Consider the following 19,170-nt stretch of genomic DNA (forward strand, 5'->3'; position numbering starts at 1 on the left):
CCAAAGAGGCCTTTGAGTAGGTTTACCGAGCATTAGCTGATGAGGTTAATTAAGCAGACAGTAGAGGAGCTATCCATTGTGTCAACTCCACTTCCAACAGCCATTATTAATATTCATCTTTTCTATGGAGATTACTTGGCAGGAGAGGGAGAGAGAGAGAGAGAGAGAGAGAGAGAGAGAGAGAGAGAGACCAGCTTTGTGAATCAAGAAGCTCTGGTGTTATTAAAATGAGGGAGAAAGAGAGACAGGGCTCTGTAAGGGAGAGGGAGAGAGTGTTTTCTTTTCTCCTAGTTAGCTGAATAAGCTCATCTTTAGCCCAGGCTAGCTGTTATGAAAACCCTCCCTGACACTTTTCCTAAATGAGATCAGTGTTGCCTGATAAATCCATGCAGCCATGCGGTAAGAACTAAAATGGCCCTGCAGAAGAAAAAGGTAACACATCACGGGAACGTGGCCTTACAGGGCGTGATGATGTGTGTGTGCATTTGTCTGTCTGTCTGTCTGTGGAAGGATGCTTCATTTAACAAGCCTAGTGACCCACAGCTCTCCACTCCCTCCCCTTTACCCTGTGCCCTGTCATTTAGACCTCTTTCCCGCCCCAAATCACTGACATTTCCCCTAAACACTTAAACCGTCTCCATCAACTTGGTAATTCACTCTCTAAGTGCACACTCAGTTGCAGACTCTGCAGCCCTCTCTTCATGAAGGGTATGGGAGATTTCAGTCTGAAAGCTACTTAAAGCCTTTTCACTAAACCGCTAGCAGAAGAATGCTAATACAGAGCCCGTCTCCCCATGTCTTGAAGATTAAATAAAGTATCTCTGCTGATCCAGCTTCTGCGGCTTCTCCAGACAAAGACTCAACACCCGGATCGAGGCATTTACACTGGATCTCTGTGTCTGCAACGTGACAGAGATGTGATTTTCATATGCATACAGGCAGAACCCACTCAATTCAATATCTTCATCTGACTAGGACCATGATGCACACCATCCTAACATGCATTTACAATCCAATCTCACTAGAAACATGCAGTGTGTAGTCAGAACGTACAGCACATGGCAGACAGACAGGCAGTATCCACATAGTCTTGTTCATTGTCAATGTAAATGGGAGAGCAGGTGTGGGTGAATATATCAATATCAGCCTCAATTTTTTTCGGAATACTTTTATTTAGATATGAGATGTACCGGCCTGCAAATCCAATTATAGAACTGCAAATACCCACATCTGGATGTGATGTGGGGGCTTGATATTTATCTGAGTTGGAAACATGTTACCTCCAGATGAGAGTCTTAATGAGAGAGATACTTGTGAAACATTGGAATAAACTGGTAAGAATATCATATCCATGGAAATATGCATCATCGTATCTTTTTCAAGAAGCATAGGTAGAGCTCTTAGACTATAGCCCAGCAAACATTGCCTAACACCCAAACAGTCAACACCCCAACAAGAACATCATAACGGCAACAACAGATTTTCCCCTGAGGAAATTATGATTTGACAATAACAATGAATAATACAAGAATGATAAGAAACGAGTTAGCTACTTCAGTACAAACATCATTCTATGTGGTGAGTTATACAATGAACGAAGATCTGGGTTCCTTGGTCTATGTATATTTGTAAACAACAGCTGGTGCACAAAATCTAAGGAAGTCTCGTGGTTTTGCTCGCCTGAGTTTTGCTCGCCTGAGTCTCGCGTTTTTGCTCGCTTTCAAGGAGCGGGACTCTCATGATAAGCTGTAGACAACACTATTTACCAAGAGAGTTTTCATCTATATTCTTTGTAGTTGTCTATTTACCACCATAAACCGATTCTGGCACTAAGACGGCACTCAATGCCAGAACAACAACCTCTCCCTCAACGTGATCAAGACAAAGGAGATGATTGTGGACTACAGGAAAAGGAGGACCAAGCACACCTCCATTCTCATTGACGAGGCTGTAGTGGAGCAGGTTGAGAGATTCAAGTTCCTTGATGTCCACATCACCAACACACTATTATGGTCCAAACACATTAAGACAGTTGTGAAGAGGGCACGACAAAACCTATTCCCCCTCAGGAGACTGAAAAGATTTGGCATGGGTCCTCAGATCCTAAAAAGGTTCTACAGCTGCACCATCGAGAGCATCTTGTAGCACTGCTACATCTACAAGACCCTGCTAGGTAAAGCCCCGTCTTATCTCAGCTCACTGGTCACCATAGCAGCACCCACCCGTAGCACGCGCTCCAGCAGGTATATCTCACTGGTCACCCCCAAAGCCAATTCCTCCTTTTGTCGCCTCTCCTTCCAGTTCTCTGCTGCCAATGACTGGAACGAACTACAAAAATCACTGAAACTGGAGACACTTATCTCTCTCACTAGCTTTAAGTACTAGCTGTCAGAGCAGCTCACAGATCACTGCACCTGTACATAGCCCATCTGTAAATAGCCCAAACAACTACCTCATCCCCTACTGTATTTATTTATTTATTTATTTTGCTCCTTTGCACCCCAGTATTTCTACTTTGCACATTCATCTGCTGCACATCTACCATTCCAGTGTTTAATTGCTATATTCTATTTACTTCGCCACCATGGCCTATTTATTGCTTTACCTCCCTTATCTAACCTCATTTGCTCACATCGTATATAGACTTGTTCTTCTACTGTATTATTGACTGTATGTTTGTTTTACTCCATGTGTAACTCTGTGTTGTTGTATGTGTCGAACTGCTTTGCTTTATCTTGGCCAGGTCGCAGTTGTAAATGAGAACTTGTTCTCAACTTGCCTACCTGGTTAAAAAAAGTTTAAATAAATAAAAAATAAAATAAAACTGCCTGGTATGGCAACTGCTCAGCCTCCGACTGCAACACACTACAGAGGGTAGTGCGTACGGCCCAGGTGCCAAGCTTCCTGCAATCCAGGACCTCTATGTTAGGCGGTGTCAGAGGAAGGCCCTGAAAATTGTCAAAGACTCCAACCTCCCTAGTCATAGATTGTTCTCTCTGCTACCGCACAGCAAGTGGTAGCGGAGCGCCAAGGCTAGCTCCAAAAGGCCTAGACTCCTGAACAGCTAATCAAAGGGCTACCCAGAACCCTCTTTTACTCTGCTGCTACTCTCTGGTTATTATCTATGCAGTCACTTTATCTCTACCTACATGTACATATTACCTCAATTACATTGACTAACCGGTGCCCCCGCACATTGACTTTGTACCGGTAGCCCCTGTACAGTGGGGCAAAAAAGTATTTAGTCAGCCACCAATTGTGCAAGTTCTCCCACTTAAAAAGATGGGAGAGGCCTGTAACTTTCATCAAAGGTACACTTCAACTATGACAGACAAAATTAGAAAAAAAATCCAGAAAATCACATTGTAGGATTTTTAATGAATTTATTTGCAAATTATGGTGGAAAATAAGTATTTGGTCACCTACAAACAAGCAAGATTTCTGGCTCTCACAGACCTGTAACTTCTTCTTAGATTTTATAACATAAGAGTAATCATGCTGTCGTGGCAGCGGTGCTACCAACATTGTATTAGAGAGCTATGAGTTCCATTTCTTCCCTAAGGCAACTTATTAGCCCATATTGTTAGCATATTATCTGTGATAATGTTCTGATTCACCTGCCAGTGGGTGAGCATGTTAAAAGCTAACCCTGTGTTGATGTCTTCCCAGCTTCCCATGAGTATCCTGATTACAACCACTGTGTGCTGGTCAAATTATAAGCCCACCATCCCAGCAGTGCCACACATATCTTGTCAATCTCTGCGGTTTTCCTAACTGCCTGACTTCAAATCAATCCATCTTCCCTAGGATCCGTATAGGATTCGTCCTTGAATCGTGATTTTGGCTGAGTGATTTAAGGCTTCCCCCTGGAATCCTTGGACTCCATAGCATTGGGCCCATGTTATCCTGTGATTGAATTATCCTATTTTCAATGTACTGTGACTACTGTGGCTGGCTGGGTCAATGCACAGATGACTCTAAGGTCAAGCCTCCTCTCTTATCCATCCTTCCTTAGGTTCGCCGCTGCTCTTTTCACCGGGCCAATGATTAGCCACCTCCATTTACTTGAGTACAAAAGCCTCAGATGCTTTGTGTTGACAAAGGTTTTTGGAATTCTGCCACAAGTCGATATGAATACAAATGTGGTCAAATGATGCAAAAAATACACTGCTTTATAGCATATGCTACTTTATATGGAAATCCTTGTAAGATAATATATGAAAGAAAGAGAGAGAGAATGAATAGCTTTGGCTCATGGGGATAAGGATTTGATGGGTATATAAGGTTATAGAGGTGTGCGTGTGTGTTTGTAGGCTATATGTGTGTGTGACTGACATTAACAAAGCAGACAGGAATATTAATGAAGGACGTCATAGACATGGGGGGGCAGTTGTGTTCCACATGACTGCATACCTATTTGTCTCTAATGAGTGGTCACAGACAGGGGCTTAGGTATGTCCTCTCTAATTTGATCTCTGAGGAATGCTCATTTATTTTAGGCCAGTCTCCCCTCTGTCTATTGCTTCATTATTATGTACCTCTACCAACTGATCTAGAGTCAGTTCTGTACGGTGTCTCTAAGTGCCTGCTGTCCAATGCTCTGGGCTTGAGTTATTATCCAGCATTCCCTGATTACATTGAATATATTATGATTACAGTATATTATCTCCACCTGAGTGAAACATCCATCGTTGGAATTGACCCGTGTCACATGACTTCCCCGTTAGAGAGCATTACGGTGTCCTCGGAGGGACACTTCATAAATGACAGAAGCCACTAAATAAATAGCCAACCTTTTGCATGATGAATGGCTCTATCATAAATGCAGTATAGTGTTTCAGACAAATTGTCCATGGTAAATCTAAATGAGTTGATGTCCCAGAGGAGCTCCATTTATGACTGTCTTATGGCTAGCTGTTAGTAGATAAGTTATTTAATTTATATTGTTTTGTCTTTGAAATGATTCATTCTGAGCCACCGATTTGCTGTAAAGATTCCCTCCCACACAGCCCTCACACAAAGACAGATGCACGCACCCAAATACACACACACCCATCCACCCACAGACAACAGAAACCTAGTTCAAATCCATGTGCATTTGATGACAGCTTTTGAGTCTGATCAAAGTGCAGTCTAATCGATACACATCAAGATGCCCTGTGGCGGCTGTCAATAACAGGCCTCAAAACCCTACTGCTGTAACCTATCAACAACAGGCCCCAAAACCCTACTGCTGTAACCTGTCAACAACAGGCCTCAAAACCCTACTGCTGTAACCTGTCAATAACAGGCCTCAAAACCCTACTGCTATAACCTGTCAACAACAGGCCCCAAAACCCTACTGCTGTAACCTGTCAACAACAGGCCTCAAAACCCTACTGCTCTAACCTGTCAATAACAGGCCTCAAAACCCTACTGCTGTAACCTGTCAACAACAGGCCCCAAAACCCTACTGCTGTAACCTGTCAACAACAGGCCCCAAAACCCTACTGCTGTAACCTGTCAATAACAGGCCTCAAAACCCTACTGCTGTAACCTGTCAACAACAGGCCCCAAAACCCTACTGCTGTAACCTGTCAACAACAGGCCCCAAAACCCTACTGCTGTAACCTGTCAATAACAGGCCTCAAAACCCTACTGCTGTAACCTGTCAACAACAGGCCCCAAAACCCTACTGCTGTAACCTGTCAACAACAGGCCTCAAAACCCTACTGCTGTAACCTGTCAACAACAGGCCTCAAAACCCTACTGCTGTAACCTGTCAACAACAGGCCTCAAAACCCTACTGCTGTAACCTGTCAACAACAGGCCTCAAAATCCTACTGCTGTAACCTGTCAACAACAGGCCTCAAAACCCTACTGCTGTACCCTGTCAACAACAGGCCTCAAAACCCTACTGCTGTAACCTGTCAACAACAGGCCCCAAAACCCTACTGCTGTAACCTGTCAACAACAGGCCCCAAAACCCTACTGCTGTAACCTGTCAACAACAGGCCCCACAACCCTACTGCTGTAGCCTGTAAACAACAGGCCCCAAAACCCTACTGATGTAGCCTGTCAACAACAGGCCCCAAAACCCTACTGCTGTAGCCTGTAAACAACAGGCCCCAAAACACTACTGCTGTAACCTGTCAACAACAGGCCCCAAAACCCTACTGCTGTAACCTGTCAATAACAGGCCTCAAAACCCTACTGCTGTAACCTGTCAACAACAGGCCCCAGAACCCTACTGCTGTAACCTGTCAACAACAGGCCCCACAACCCTACTGCTGTAGCCTGTAAACAACAGGCCTCAAAACCCTACTGCTATAACCTGTCAACAACAGGCCCCAAAACCCTACTGCTGTAACCTGTCAACAACAGGCCTCAAAACCCTACTGCTGTAACCTGTCAATAACAGGCCTCAAAACCCTACTGCTGTAACCTGTCAATAACAGGCCTCAAAACCCTACTGCTGTAACCTGTCAACAACAGGCCTCAAAACCCTACTGTTGTAACCTGTCAACAACAGGCCTCAAAACCCTACTGCTGTAACCTGTCAACAACAGGCCTCAAAACCCTACTGCTGTAACCTGTCAACAACAGGCCTCAAAACCCTACTGCTGTAACCTGTCAACAACAGGCCTCAAAACCCTACTGCTGTAACCTGTCAACAACAGGCCTCAAAACCCTACTGCTGTAACCTGTCAACAACAGGCCTCAAAACCCTACTGCTGTAACCTGTCAACAACAGGCCTCAAAACCCTACTGCTGTAACCTGTCAACAACAGGCCTCAAAACCCTACTGCTGTAACCTGTCAACAACAGGCCTCAAAACCCTACTGCTGTAACCTGTCAACAACAGGCCTCAAAACCCTACTGCTGTAACCTGTCAACAACAGGCCTCAAAACCCTACTGCTGTAACCTGTCAACAACAGGCCTCAAAACCCTACTGCTGTAACCTGTCAACAACAGGCCTCAAAACCCTACTGCTGTAACCTGTCAACAACAGGCCCCACAACCCTACTGCTGTAGCCTGTAAACAACAGGCCCCAAAACCCTACTGATGTAGCCTGTCAACAACAGGCCCCAAAACCCTACTGCTGTAGCCTGTAAACAACAGGCCCCAAAACACTACTGCTGTAACCTGTCAACAACAGGCCCCAAAACCCTACTGCTGTAACCTGTCAATAACAGGCCTCAAAACCCTACTGCTGTAACCTGTCAACAACAGGCCTCAAAACCCTACTGCTGTAACCTGTCAATAACAGGCCTCAAAACCCTACTGCTGTAACCTGTCAACAACAGGCCTCAAAACCCTACTGCTGTAACCTGTCAACAACAGGCCTCAAAACCCTACTGCTGTAACCTGTCAACAACAGGCCTCAAAACCCTACTGCTGTAACCTGTCAACAACAGGCCTCAAAACCCTACTGTTGTAACCTGTCAACAACAGGCCTCAAAACCCTACTGCTGTAACCTGTCAACAACAGGCCTCAAAACCCTACTACTGTAACCTGTCAACAACAGGCCTCAAAACCCTACTGCTGTAACCTGTCAACAACAGGCCTCAAAACCCTACTGCTGTAACCTGTCATCAACAGGCCTCAAAACCCTACTGCTGTAACCTGTCAACAACAGGCCCCAAAACCCTACTGCTGTAACCTGTCAACAACAGGCTCCAAAACCCTACTGCTGTAGCCTGTAAACAACAGGCCCCAAAACCCTACTGCTGTAGCCTGTAAACAACAGGCCCCAAAACCCTACTGCTGTAGCCTGTAAACAACAGGCCCCAAAACCCTACTGCTGTAGCTTGTAAACAACAGGCCCCAAAACCCTACTGCTGTAGCCTGTATACAACAGGCCCCAAAACCCTACTGCTGTAGCCTGTCAACAACAGGCCCCAAAACCCTACTGCTGTAGCCTGTCAACAACAGGCCCCAAATCATACTGATGTGTCAACAACAGGCCCCAAACCCTACTGCTGTAGCCTGTAAACAACAGGCCTCAAAACCCTACTGCTGTAACCTGTCAATAACAGGCCTCAAAACCCTACTGCTGTAACCTGTCAACAACAGGCCTCAAAACCCTACTGCTGTAACCTGTCAACAACAGGCCTCAAAACCCTACTGCTGTAACCTGTCAACAACAGGCCTCAAAACCCTACTGCTGTAACCTGTCAACAACAGGCCTCAAAACCCTACTGCTGTAACCTGTCAACAACAGGCCTCAAAACCCTACTGCTGTAACCTGTCAACAACAGGCCTCAAAACCCTACTGCTGTAACCTGTCAACAACAGGCCTCAAAACCCTACTACTGTAACCTGTCAACAACAGGCCTCAAAACCCTACTGCTGTAACCTGTCAACAACAGGCCTCAAAACCCTACTGCTGTAACCTGTCATCAACAGGCCTCAAAACCCTACTGCTGTAACCTGTCAACAACAGGCCCCAAAACCCTACTGCTGTAACCTGTCAACAACAGGCCCCAAAACCCTACTGCTGTAGCCTGTAAACAACAGGCCCCAAAACCCTACTGCTGTAGCTTGTAAACAACAGGCCCCAAAACCCTACTGCTGTAGCCTGTAAACAACAGGCCCCAAAACCCTACTGCTGTAGCCTGTCAACAACAGGCCCCAAAACCCTACTGCTGTAACCTGTCAATAACAGGCCCCAAAACCCTACTGCTGTAGCCTGTAAACAACAGGCCCCAAAACCCTGATGCTGTAACCTGTCAATAACAGGCCCCAAAACCTTACCGCTCTAGGCAGAGATCCTCACAGATAGTTTACATGAGATTATGATTGTCTGCCACAATGAAAGGAGAATTAGACTGCATACTATGGAAGAACTAATCATGTCTTTCTTTCTTTATCTCTCTCTCTATTCTTCTCTTCTCTCTCTCCCTCCACCTCTCTCTCTCTCTCTCTCTCTCTCTCTCTCTCTCTCTCTCTCTCTCTCTCTCTCTCTCTCTCTCTCTCTCTGTCTCTCTCTCTCTCTCTCTCTCTCTGTAGATTCCTTTGTGTGACTCTACCATGGACCACATCCTCTGTTGCCTGCTGGTCCTGGGAACCGCAGTGTTGATGGCCCACGCATGCCCAAAGTACTGTGTGTGCCAGAACCTGTCCGAGTCCCTGGGGACCTTGTGTCCCTCCAAAGGCTTGCTCTTCGTCCCACTGGACATCGACAGGCGCACTGTGGAGCTCCGGTTGGGCGGAAACTACATCCTCCGCATCACCCAGCAGGACTTTGCCAACATGACCGACCTGGTGGACCTGACGCTCAGCCGCAACACCATCAGCTACATCCAGCCCTTCTCCTTCAGCGACCTGGAGACCCTGCGCTCCTTACACCTGGACAACAACCGTCTCATAGAGCTGGGTCCTGATGATCTCCGGGGCCTGGTCAACCTGCAGCACCTCATCCTTAACAACAACCAGCTGGGACGCATCTCGGACCGGGCCTTGGAAGACCTGGCACCCTCCCTAGAGGATCTGGATCTGTCCTACAACAACCTGAGGAGCCTGCCCTGGGACTCAGTCAAGCTGATGGTCTCTCTCCACCAGTTGAGTCTGGACCATAACCTCCTGGACTTCATCCCTGAGGGGACCTTTACTGATCTAGAGAGACTGGCTCGCCTGGATCTCACCTCCAACCGACTGAAGAAGCTGCCCCCAGACCCCATCTTCGCAAGGGCCCAGGATTCATTGATGATGACCACTCCCTATGCCCCCCAGCTGTCCCTTGGCATCGGGGGGAACCCCCTGCATTGTAACTGTGAGGTGCTGTGGCTGCGGCGGCTGGAGAGGGACGATGATCAGGAGACATGCGCTTCCCCTTCCAACCTGAAGGGGCGCTACTTCTGGTATGTGAGGGAGGAGGAGTTTGTGTGCGAGCCACCCCTCATCACTCAGCACACCCACAGGATGCTGGTGCTGGAGGGCCAGATGGCCAGCCTGAGGTGCGAGGCCATTGGAGACCCCACCCCCACCATCCACTGGATGGCCCCTGACGACCGTGTCCTTGGCAACTCGTCCCGAACCGTCGTCTACGGCAACGGCACCCTGGAGATTCTCATCACCACCTCCAAGGACTACGGTACCTTCACCTGCATCGCGGCCAACGTGGCCGGGGAGTCCACCGCCTCAGTGGATCTGTCAATCATCCAGCTGCCCCACCTCAGCAACGGCACCGGTCAGGCCTCACAGCCCAAGTCCCGCCTCTCGGACATCACCGGCACCACCAGGATAAGCAAGGGGGTTCCAAAGACCCCCCCGGAGAAAGTGGTCACTGTGTCAGAGGTGACAGCCATTTCAGCCTTGGTTAAGTGGACCGTCAGCAAGGCAGCGCCCAAGGTAAAGATGTACCAGCTCCAGTACAACTGCTCCGACGATGAAGTCCTCATCTACAGGTAACAAATCTTCATTTTCAGAGAAGTAGGAACACCGATAGCTTTGATCTATGAGGGAACAAAAGATGGAGGAGACGCTCAATACACATGTTGTTTTAAGACTCCAGTCGACTTGTTTTGTTTACCTAAAGATAATGTCTCTCAGCTTTCACAAAAGATGAATGATGAATATGAATTGTGCCAAACAGTAAATCATGCTGTTTACACTAAACAAAACACACAGTATCAATAACACTGTCATGTGTACAGAACCAGCAGCTTTCATAACAATATAGCCTACAATGGTGTTGTTAATCCTAAGTGATCAATCCATCATCCATTGTTTCTGTCTGTCCGTTGAATTGTTCGACAGCGAAACAACTCACTTCACTTTCTACTGCCTTTTTCATCATCTGATGTTTCGGTCGCTAAGCATCAGCTCCATTATGCTAAGTAGGCCATAAATAAGGGAATTTCATCCCTAAGCTTAATGGATGGATATTCTGTCAATCAACTACAGCAGCTATTTGATGAGGCTGAAAGTGTATTACAGGAAGCTGATATATAGTATATTAGCACATCTCCAAACGACTGTGAAACCAGTTGGAAAGGAAATCCAATTATTTCATGCCATTTAAATGAGTTACTATGTTAAAACCTAGAGAAAGGCAGATCAGTTCAGCCATAGACTTCGAGAGTTGTACTGTAACACTTTAGTGACATAAAGGTCTATATCTCATCAGACAGTATTTATTTCTGCTTATCCTTACCACTACACTTGGCTATGATTACTTTCTACTTTATTATATACACTTTTTTTCAAAGGGATTGGAATGTAAATTGTTAACTCTAACTTGTGCTATACCTGCCATGAAAAGAATGATATGTAGTCCTATAGTCAGTGTAGAGCTTTGTTATCGCATACAGTATGACTCTCCATTAGAACAACCAGTCCTTTTTCCTCTTCAAAACAAATCTGTAGAAAATCCTAAGTGTTTTCTCTGACAAATATGAATCGCCGGGCGATAAAAGACTCAGGGCTCGGAAAACAATATAATAGTATATTTATTTACCCTATGGTTAGGGCAAGATAGAATATATACCCTATGGTTAGGGCAAGATAGAATATATACCCTATGGTTAGGGCAAGATAGAATATATACCCTATGGTTAGGGCAAGATAGAATATATACCCTATGGTTAGGGCAAGATAGAATATATACCCTATGGTTAGGGCAATATAGAATATATACCCTATGGTTAGGGCAAGATAGAATATATACCCTATGGTTAGGGCAAGATAGAATATATACCCTATGGTTGGGGCAAGATAGAATATATACCCTATGGTTAGGGCAAGATAGAATATATACCCTATGGTTAGGGCAAGATAGAATATATACCCTATGGTTAGGGCAAGATAGAATATATACCCTATGGTTAGGGCAAGATAGAATATATACCCTATGGTTAGGGCAAGATAGAATATATACCCTATGGTTAGGGCAAGATAGAATATATACCCTATGGTTAGGGCAAGATAGAATATATACCCTATGGTTGGGGCAAGATAGAATATATACCCTATGGTTAGGGCAAGATAGAATATATACCCTATGGTTAGGGCAAGATAGAATATATACCCTATGGTTAGGGCAAGATAGAATATATACCCTATGGTTAGGGCAAGATAGAATATATACCCTATGGTTAGGGCCAGATAGAATATATACCCTATGGTTAGGGCAAGATAGAATATATACCCTATGGTTAGGTCAAGATAGAATATATACCCTATGGTTAGGGCAAGATAGAATATATACCCTATGGTTAGGGCAAGATAGAATATATACCCTATGGTTAGGGCAAGATAGAATATATACCCTATGGTTAGGGCCAGATAGAATATATACCCTATGGTTAGGGCAAGATAGAATATATACCCTATGGTTAGGGCAAGATAGAATATATACCCTATGGTTAGGGCAAGATAGAATATATACCCTATGGTTAGGGCAAGATAGAATATATACCCTATGGTTAGGGCAAGATAGAATATATACCCTATGGTTAGGGCAAGATAGAATATATACCCTATGGTTAGGGCAAGATAGAATATATACCCTATGGTTAGGGCAAGATAGAATATATACCCTATGGTTAGGGCAAGATAGAATATATACCCTATGGTTGGGGCAAGATAGAATATATACCCTATGGTTAGGGCAAGATAGAATATATACCCTATGGTTAGGGCAAGATAGAATATATACCCTATGGTTAGGGCAAGATAGAATATATACCCTATGGTTAGGGCAAGATAGAATATATACCCTATGGTTAGGGCAAGATAGAATATATACCCTATGGTTAGGGCAAGATAGAATATATACCCTATGGTTGGGGCAAGATAGAATATATACCCTATGGTTAGGGCAAGATAGAATATATACCCTATGGTTAGGGCAAGATAGAATATATACCCTATGGTTAGGGCAAGATAGAATATATACCCTATGGTTAGGGCAAGATAGAATATATACCCTATGGTTAGGGCCAGATAGAATATATACCCTATGGTTAGGGCAAGATAGAATATATACCCTATGGTTAGGGCAAGATAGAATATATACCCTATGGTTAGGGCAAGATAGAATATATACCCTATGGTTAGGGCAAGATAGAATATATACCCTATGGTTAGGGCAAGATAGAATATATACCCTATGGTTAGGGCAAGATAGAATATATACCCTATGGTTAGGGCCAGATAGAATATATACCCTATGGTTAGGGCAAGATAGAATATATACCCTATGGTTAGGGCAAGATAGAATATATACCCTATGGTTAGGGCAAGATAGAATATATACCCTATGGTTAGGGCAAGATAGAATATATACCCTATGGTTAGGGCAAGATAGAATATATACCCTATGGTTAGGGCAAGATAGAATATATACCCTATGGTTAGGGCAAGATAGAATATATACCCTATGGTTAGGGCAAGATAGAATATATACCCTATGGTTAGGGCCAGATAGAATATATACCCTATGGTTAGGGCAAGATAGAATATATACCCTATGGTTAGGGCAAGATAGAATATATACCCTATGGTTAGGGCAAGATAGAATATATACCCTATGGTTAGGGCAAGATAGAATATATACCCTATGGTTAGGGCAAGATAGAATATATACCCTATGGTTAGGGCAAGATAGAATATATACCCTATGGTTAGGGCAAGATAGAATATATACCCTATGGTTAGGGCAAGATAGAATATATACCCAGAATACATTAAGCATATTATCTTCATTCATCAGGATTGTATAAGCAGCAATAGAAGCTAAAGAAAGTGCTATACGTGGACATAGTAATGGAAGTTATGTGTCAGACACGGACTTTCAGTAACATTTCAGTTCAATTGCAATGAGTCCCTCAGAGCAATCCTTTACCATATAATGGTTTGATTGTACCATCCCATGTGATTTAATGCCTATGCTTCTCCTCGGATTGACAACGTGTTTCAGAAATGATAGCAAGGTCCTGGGTCCACTATTTTTGTCTGTTAGCTGGAGTCGCGGAGAGTGGTGGAGGATTCACGCTCCATACCTCTAGCATCACAGAGAAACGTGTTCGTTTTGGTATTTGGTGTTTTATTAGGATCCCCATTGGCTGTTGCGAAAACAGCAGCTACTCTTCCTGGGTCCACACAAAACATGAAACATGCCATAATACAGAACATGAATAGACATGAACAGCTCATGCACAGAACTACATGAATTTAAAAATGGCACACATAGCCTACATATCAATACATACACTTACACGTCAAATAGGGGAGAGGCGCTGTGCCGTGAGGTATTGCTTTATCGTAAAAAAAAAAAAAAAACAGGTTTGCTATTTATTTGAGCAATATATACTTGTATAGTTCCATGCAATAATTTCCCTATATAATACTGTAAGCTTTCTTGATTTTTTTCAGGATTTGGGGACTGTGAAAAGACCCCTGGTGGCATGTCTGGTGGGGTAAGAGTGTGTGTCAGAGCTATATCTAAGTTGACTATGTAAACAATTGGACATTTTTAACACATTCATGTTTTTTGTCAAAGAGGAAATGATGCAGTCTGTCTCTCCTCAACTCTCAACCAAGAGAGACTGGCATGCATAGTACTTATATTAGCCGTCTGATTACAATTAAGAGGAAGACGTGACGCTCTGTTCTGGGCCAGCTGCAGCTTAACTAGGTATTATTTTCAGCACTTAACCACATGACTGGACAATAATCAAGATAAGACAAAATTAGAGCCTGCAGGACTTTCTTGAGTGTGGTGTCCGAAAAGCAGAGCATCTCTTTATTATGGACAGACCTCTCCCCATCTTTACAACCATTGAATCTATATGTTTTGACCATGACAGTTTACAATCTAAGGGAACACCAAGTAATTTAGTCTCTTCAACTTGTTCAACTGCCACACCATTTATTACCAGATTCAGCTGAGGTCTAGAGCTTAGAGAGTGATTTGTACCAAAATACAATGCTCTTAGTTTTAGATATGTTCAAGCCCAGTTTATTACTGGCCATCCATTCCACAACTGACTGCAACTCCTTGTTAAGGGTTTCAGTGACTTCATTAGCTGTGGTTGCTGACACATTCAGTACCAGTCAAAATTTGAACACACCTACTCATTCCAGGGTTTTTCTTTATTTTTACTATTTTCTATATTGTAGAATAATAATGAAGACATAAAAACTATGAAATAACACATACGGAATCATGTAGTAACCCAAAAAATGTTAAACAAATCAAAATATATTTAGTGTTTGAGATTCTTCAAAGTAGCCATCCTTTGCCTAACGCTGCAGAATGCTGTGGTAGCCATGCTGGTTCAGTGTGACTTCTAAATACATCACTGACAGCTTCGCCAGTAAAGCACCATCACACCATCACACCTGTTCCTCCATGCTCCACAGTGGTGATCCCTGCAGAATGCTGTGGTCATGCTGGTTCAGTGTGACTTCTAAATAAATCACTGACAGCTTCATTTACATTACATTTAAGTCATTTAGCAGACGCTCTTATCCAGAGCGACTTACAAATTGGTGCATTCACCTTATGACCTCCAGTGGAACAGTAGTGCATCTAAATCTTTTCAGGGGGAGGGGGGGGGTGAGAGGGATTACTTTATCCTATCCTAGGTATTCCTTAAAGAGGTGGGGTTTCAGGTGTCTCCGGAAGGTGGTGATTGACTCCGCTGTCCTGGCGTCGTGAGGGAGTTTGTTCCACCATTGGGGGGCCAGAGCAGCGAACAGTTTTGACTGGGCTGAGCGGGAACTGTACTTCCTCAGTGGTAGGGAGGCGAGCAGGCCAGAGGTGGATGAACGCAGTGCCCTTGTTTGGGTGTAGGGCCTGATCAGAGCCTGGAGGTACTGAGGTGCCGTTCCCCTCACAGCTCCGTAGGCAAGCACCATGGTCTTGTAGCGGATGCGAGCTTCAACTGGAAGCCAGTGGAGGGAGCGGAGGAGCGGGGTGACGTGAGAGAACTTGGGAAGGTTGAACACCAGACGGGCTGCGGCGTTCTGGATGAGTTGTAGGGGTTTAATGGCACAGGCAGGAGCCCAGCCAACAGCGAGTTGCAGTAATCCAGACGGGAGATGACAAGTGCCTGGATTAGGACCTGCGCCGCTTCCTGTGTGAGGCAGGGTCGTACTCTGCGGATGTTGTAGAGCATGAACCTACAGGAACGGGCCACCGCCTTGATGTTAGTTGAGAACGACAGGGTGTTGTCCAGGATCACGCCAAGGTTCTTAGCGCTCTGGGAGGAGGACACAATGGAGTTGTCAACCGTGATGGCGAGATCATGGAACGGGCAGTCCTTCCCGGGAGGAAGAGCAGCTCCGTCTTGCCGAGGTTCAGCTTGAGGTGGTGATCCGTCATCCACACGGATATGTCTGCCAGACATGCAGAGATGCGATTCGCCACCTGGTCATCAGAAGGGGAAAGGAGAAGATTAATTGTGTGTCGTCTGCATAGCAATGATAGGAGAGACCATGTGAGGTTATGACAGAGCCAAGTGACTTGGTGTATAGCGAGAATAGGAGAGGGCCTAGAACAGAGCCCTGGGGGACACCAGTGGTGAGAGCACGTGGTGTGGAGACGGATTCTCGCCACGCCACCTGGTAGGAGCGACCTGTCAGGTAGGACGCAATCCAAGCGTGGGCCGCGCCGGAGATGCCCAACTCGGAGAGGGTGGAGAGGAGGATCTGATGGTTCACAGTATCGAAGGCAGCCGATAGGTCTAGAAGGATGAGAGCAGAGGAGAGAGTTAGCTTTAGCAGTGCGGAGCGCCTCCGTGATACAGAGAAGAGCAGTCTCAGTTGAATGACTAGTCTTGAAACCTGACTGATTTGGATCAAGAAGGTCATTCTGAGAGAGATAGCGGGAGAGCTGGCCAAGGACGGCACGTTCAAGAGTTTTGGAGAGAAAAGAAAGAAGGGATACTGGTCTGTAGTTGTTGACATCGGAGGGATCGAGTGTAGGTTTTTTCAGAAGGGGTGCAACTCTCGCTCTCTTGAAGACGGAGGGGACGTAGCCAGCGGTCAGGGATGAGTTGATGAGCGAGGTGAGGTAAGGGAGGAGGTCTCCGGAAATGGTCTGGAGAAGAGAGGAGGGGATAGGGTCAAGCGGGCAGGTTGTAGGGCGGCCGGCCGTCACAAGACGCGAGATTTCATCTGGAGAGAGGGGAGAAAGAGGTCAGAGCACAGGGTAGGGCAGTGTGAGCAGAACCAGCGGTGTCGTTTGACTTAGCAAACGAGGATCGGATGTCATCGACCTTCTTTTCAAAATGGTTGACGAAGTCATCTGCAGAGAGGGGAGGAGGGGGGAGGGGGAGGAGGATTCAGGAGGGAGGAGAAGGTTGCAAAGAGCTTCCTAGGGTTAGAGGCAGATGCTTGGAATTTAGAGTGGTAGAAAGTGGCTTTAGCAGCAGAGAGAGAAGAGGAAAATGTAGAGAGGAGGGAGTGAAAGGATGTCAGGTCCGCAGGGAGGCGAGTTTTCCTCCATTTCCGCTCGGCTGCCCGGAGCCCTGTTCTGTGAGCTCGCAATGAGTCGTCGAGCCACGGAGCGGGAGGGGAGGACCGAGCCGGCCTGGAGGATAGGGGACATAGAGAGTCAAAGGATGCAGAAAGGGAGGAGAGGAGGGTTGAGGAGGCAGAATCAGGAGATAGGTTGGAGAAGGTTTGAGCAGAGGGAAGAGATGATAGGATGGAAGAGGAGAGAGTAGCGGGGAGAGAGAGCGAAGGTTGGGACGGCGCGATACCATCCGAGTAGGGGCAGTGTGGGAAGTGTTGGATGAGAGCGAGAGGGAAAAGGATACAAGGTAGTGGTCGGAGACTTGGAGGGGAGTTGCAACGAGGTTAGTGGAAGAACAGCATCTAGTAAAGATGAGGTCGAGCGTATTTCCTGCCTTGTGAATAGGGGGAAGGTGAGAGGGTGAGGTCAAAAGAGGAGAGGAGTGGAAAGAAGGAGGCAGAGAGGAATGAGTCAAAGGTAGGCGTGGGGAGGTTAAAGTCGCCCAGAACTGTGAGAGGTGAGCCGTCCTCAGGAAAGGAGCTTATCAAGGCATCAAGCTCATTGATGAACTCTCCGAGGGAACCTGGAGGGCGATAAATGATAAGGATGTTAAGCTTGAAAGGGCTGGTAACTGTGACAGCATGGAATTCAAAGGAGGCGATAGACAGATGGGTAAGGGGAGAAAGAGAGAATGACCACTTGGGAGAGATGAGGATCCCGGTGCCACCACCCCGCTGACCAGAAGCTCTCGGGGTGTGCGAGAACACGTGGGCAGACGAAGAGAGAGCAGTAGGAGTAGCAGTGTTGTCTGTGGTGATCCATGTTTCCGTCAGTGCCAAGAAGTCGAGGGACTGGAGGGAGACATAGGCGGAGATGAACTCTGCCTTGTTGGCCGCAGATCGGCAGTTCCAGAGGCTACCGGAGACCTGGAACTCCACGTGGGTCGTGCGCGCTGGGACCACCAGATTAGGGTGGCCGCGGCCACGCGGTGTGGAGCGTTTGTATGGTCTGTGCAGAGAGGAGAGAACAGGGATAGACAGACACATAGTTGACAGGCTACACAAGAGGCTACGCTAATGCAAAGGAGATTGGAATGACAAGTGGACTACACGTCACGAGTGTTCAGAGAGTTAAGCTTACGTAGCAAGAATCTTATTGACTAAAAAGATTAAAATGATACAGTACTGCTGAAGTAGGCTAGCTGGCAGAGGCTGCGTTGTTGACTAAGTAGGCTAGTTGGCATTGGCTGCGTTGTTGACACTACACTAATCAAGTCGTTCCGTTGAGTGTAATAGTTTCTACTGTGCTGCTATTCGGGGCTAGCTGGCTAGCTAGCAGTGTTGATTACGTTACGTTGCGTTAAAAGAACGACAATAGCTGGCTAACTAACCTAGGAAATCGCTCTAGACTACACAATTATCTTTGATACAAAGACGGCTGTGTAGCTAGCTATGTAGCTAGCTACGATCAAACAAATCAAGCCGTTGTACTGTAAAGCACCATCACACCATCACACCGGTTCCTCCATGCTCCACAGTGGTGATCCCTGCAGAATGCTGTGGTAGCCATGCTGGTTCAGTGTGACTTCTAAATACATCACTGACAGCTTCACCAGTAAAGCACCATCACACCATCACACCTGTTCCTCCATGCTCCACAATGGTGACCACTGCAGAATGCTGTGGCCATGCTGGTTCAGTGTGACTTCTAAATACATCACT

The 19,170-nt window shown here is 45.8% G+C and overlaps 1 protein-coding gene across 1 annotated transcript in view; it reads left to right on the forward strand.

Annotated features, from left to right (window-relative positions):
* The window catches only part of LOC115140448 (leucine-rich repeat and fibronectin type-III domain-containing protein 2-like), a 78,104-nt gene that overhangs the window by 42,499 nt on the left and 16,435 nt on the right, over positions 1-19,170 (forward strand). Inside the window, exon 3 of the mRNA XM_065026214.1 lies at positions 8,995-10,391. Within this exon, the coding sequence (XP_064882286.1) occupies positions 9,016-10,391 (1,376 nt within the window). The 5' untranslated portion in view covers positions 8,995-9,015. The remainder of the gene's footprint in view (positions 1-8,994; positions 10,392-19,170) is intronic.

This window comes from Oncorhynchus nerka, linkage group LG13 (genome assembly GCF_034236695.1).
Source record: "Oncorhynchus nerka isolate Pitt River linkage group LG13, Oner_Uvic_2.0, whole genome shotgun sequence".
Taxonomy (NCBI): domain Eukaryota; kingdom Metazoa; phylum Chordata; class Actinopteri; order Salmoniformes; family Salmonidae; genus Oncorhynchus; species Oncorhynchus nerka.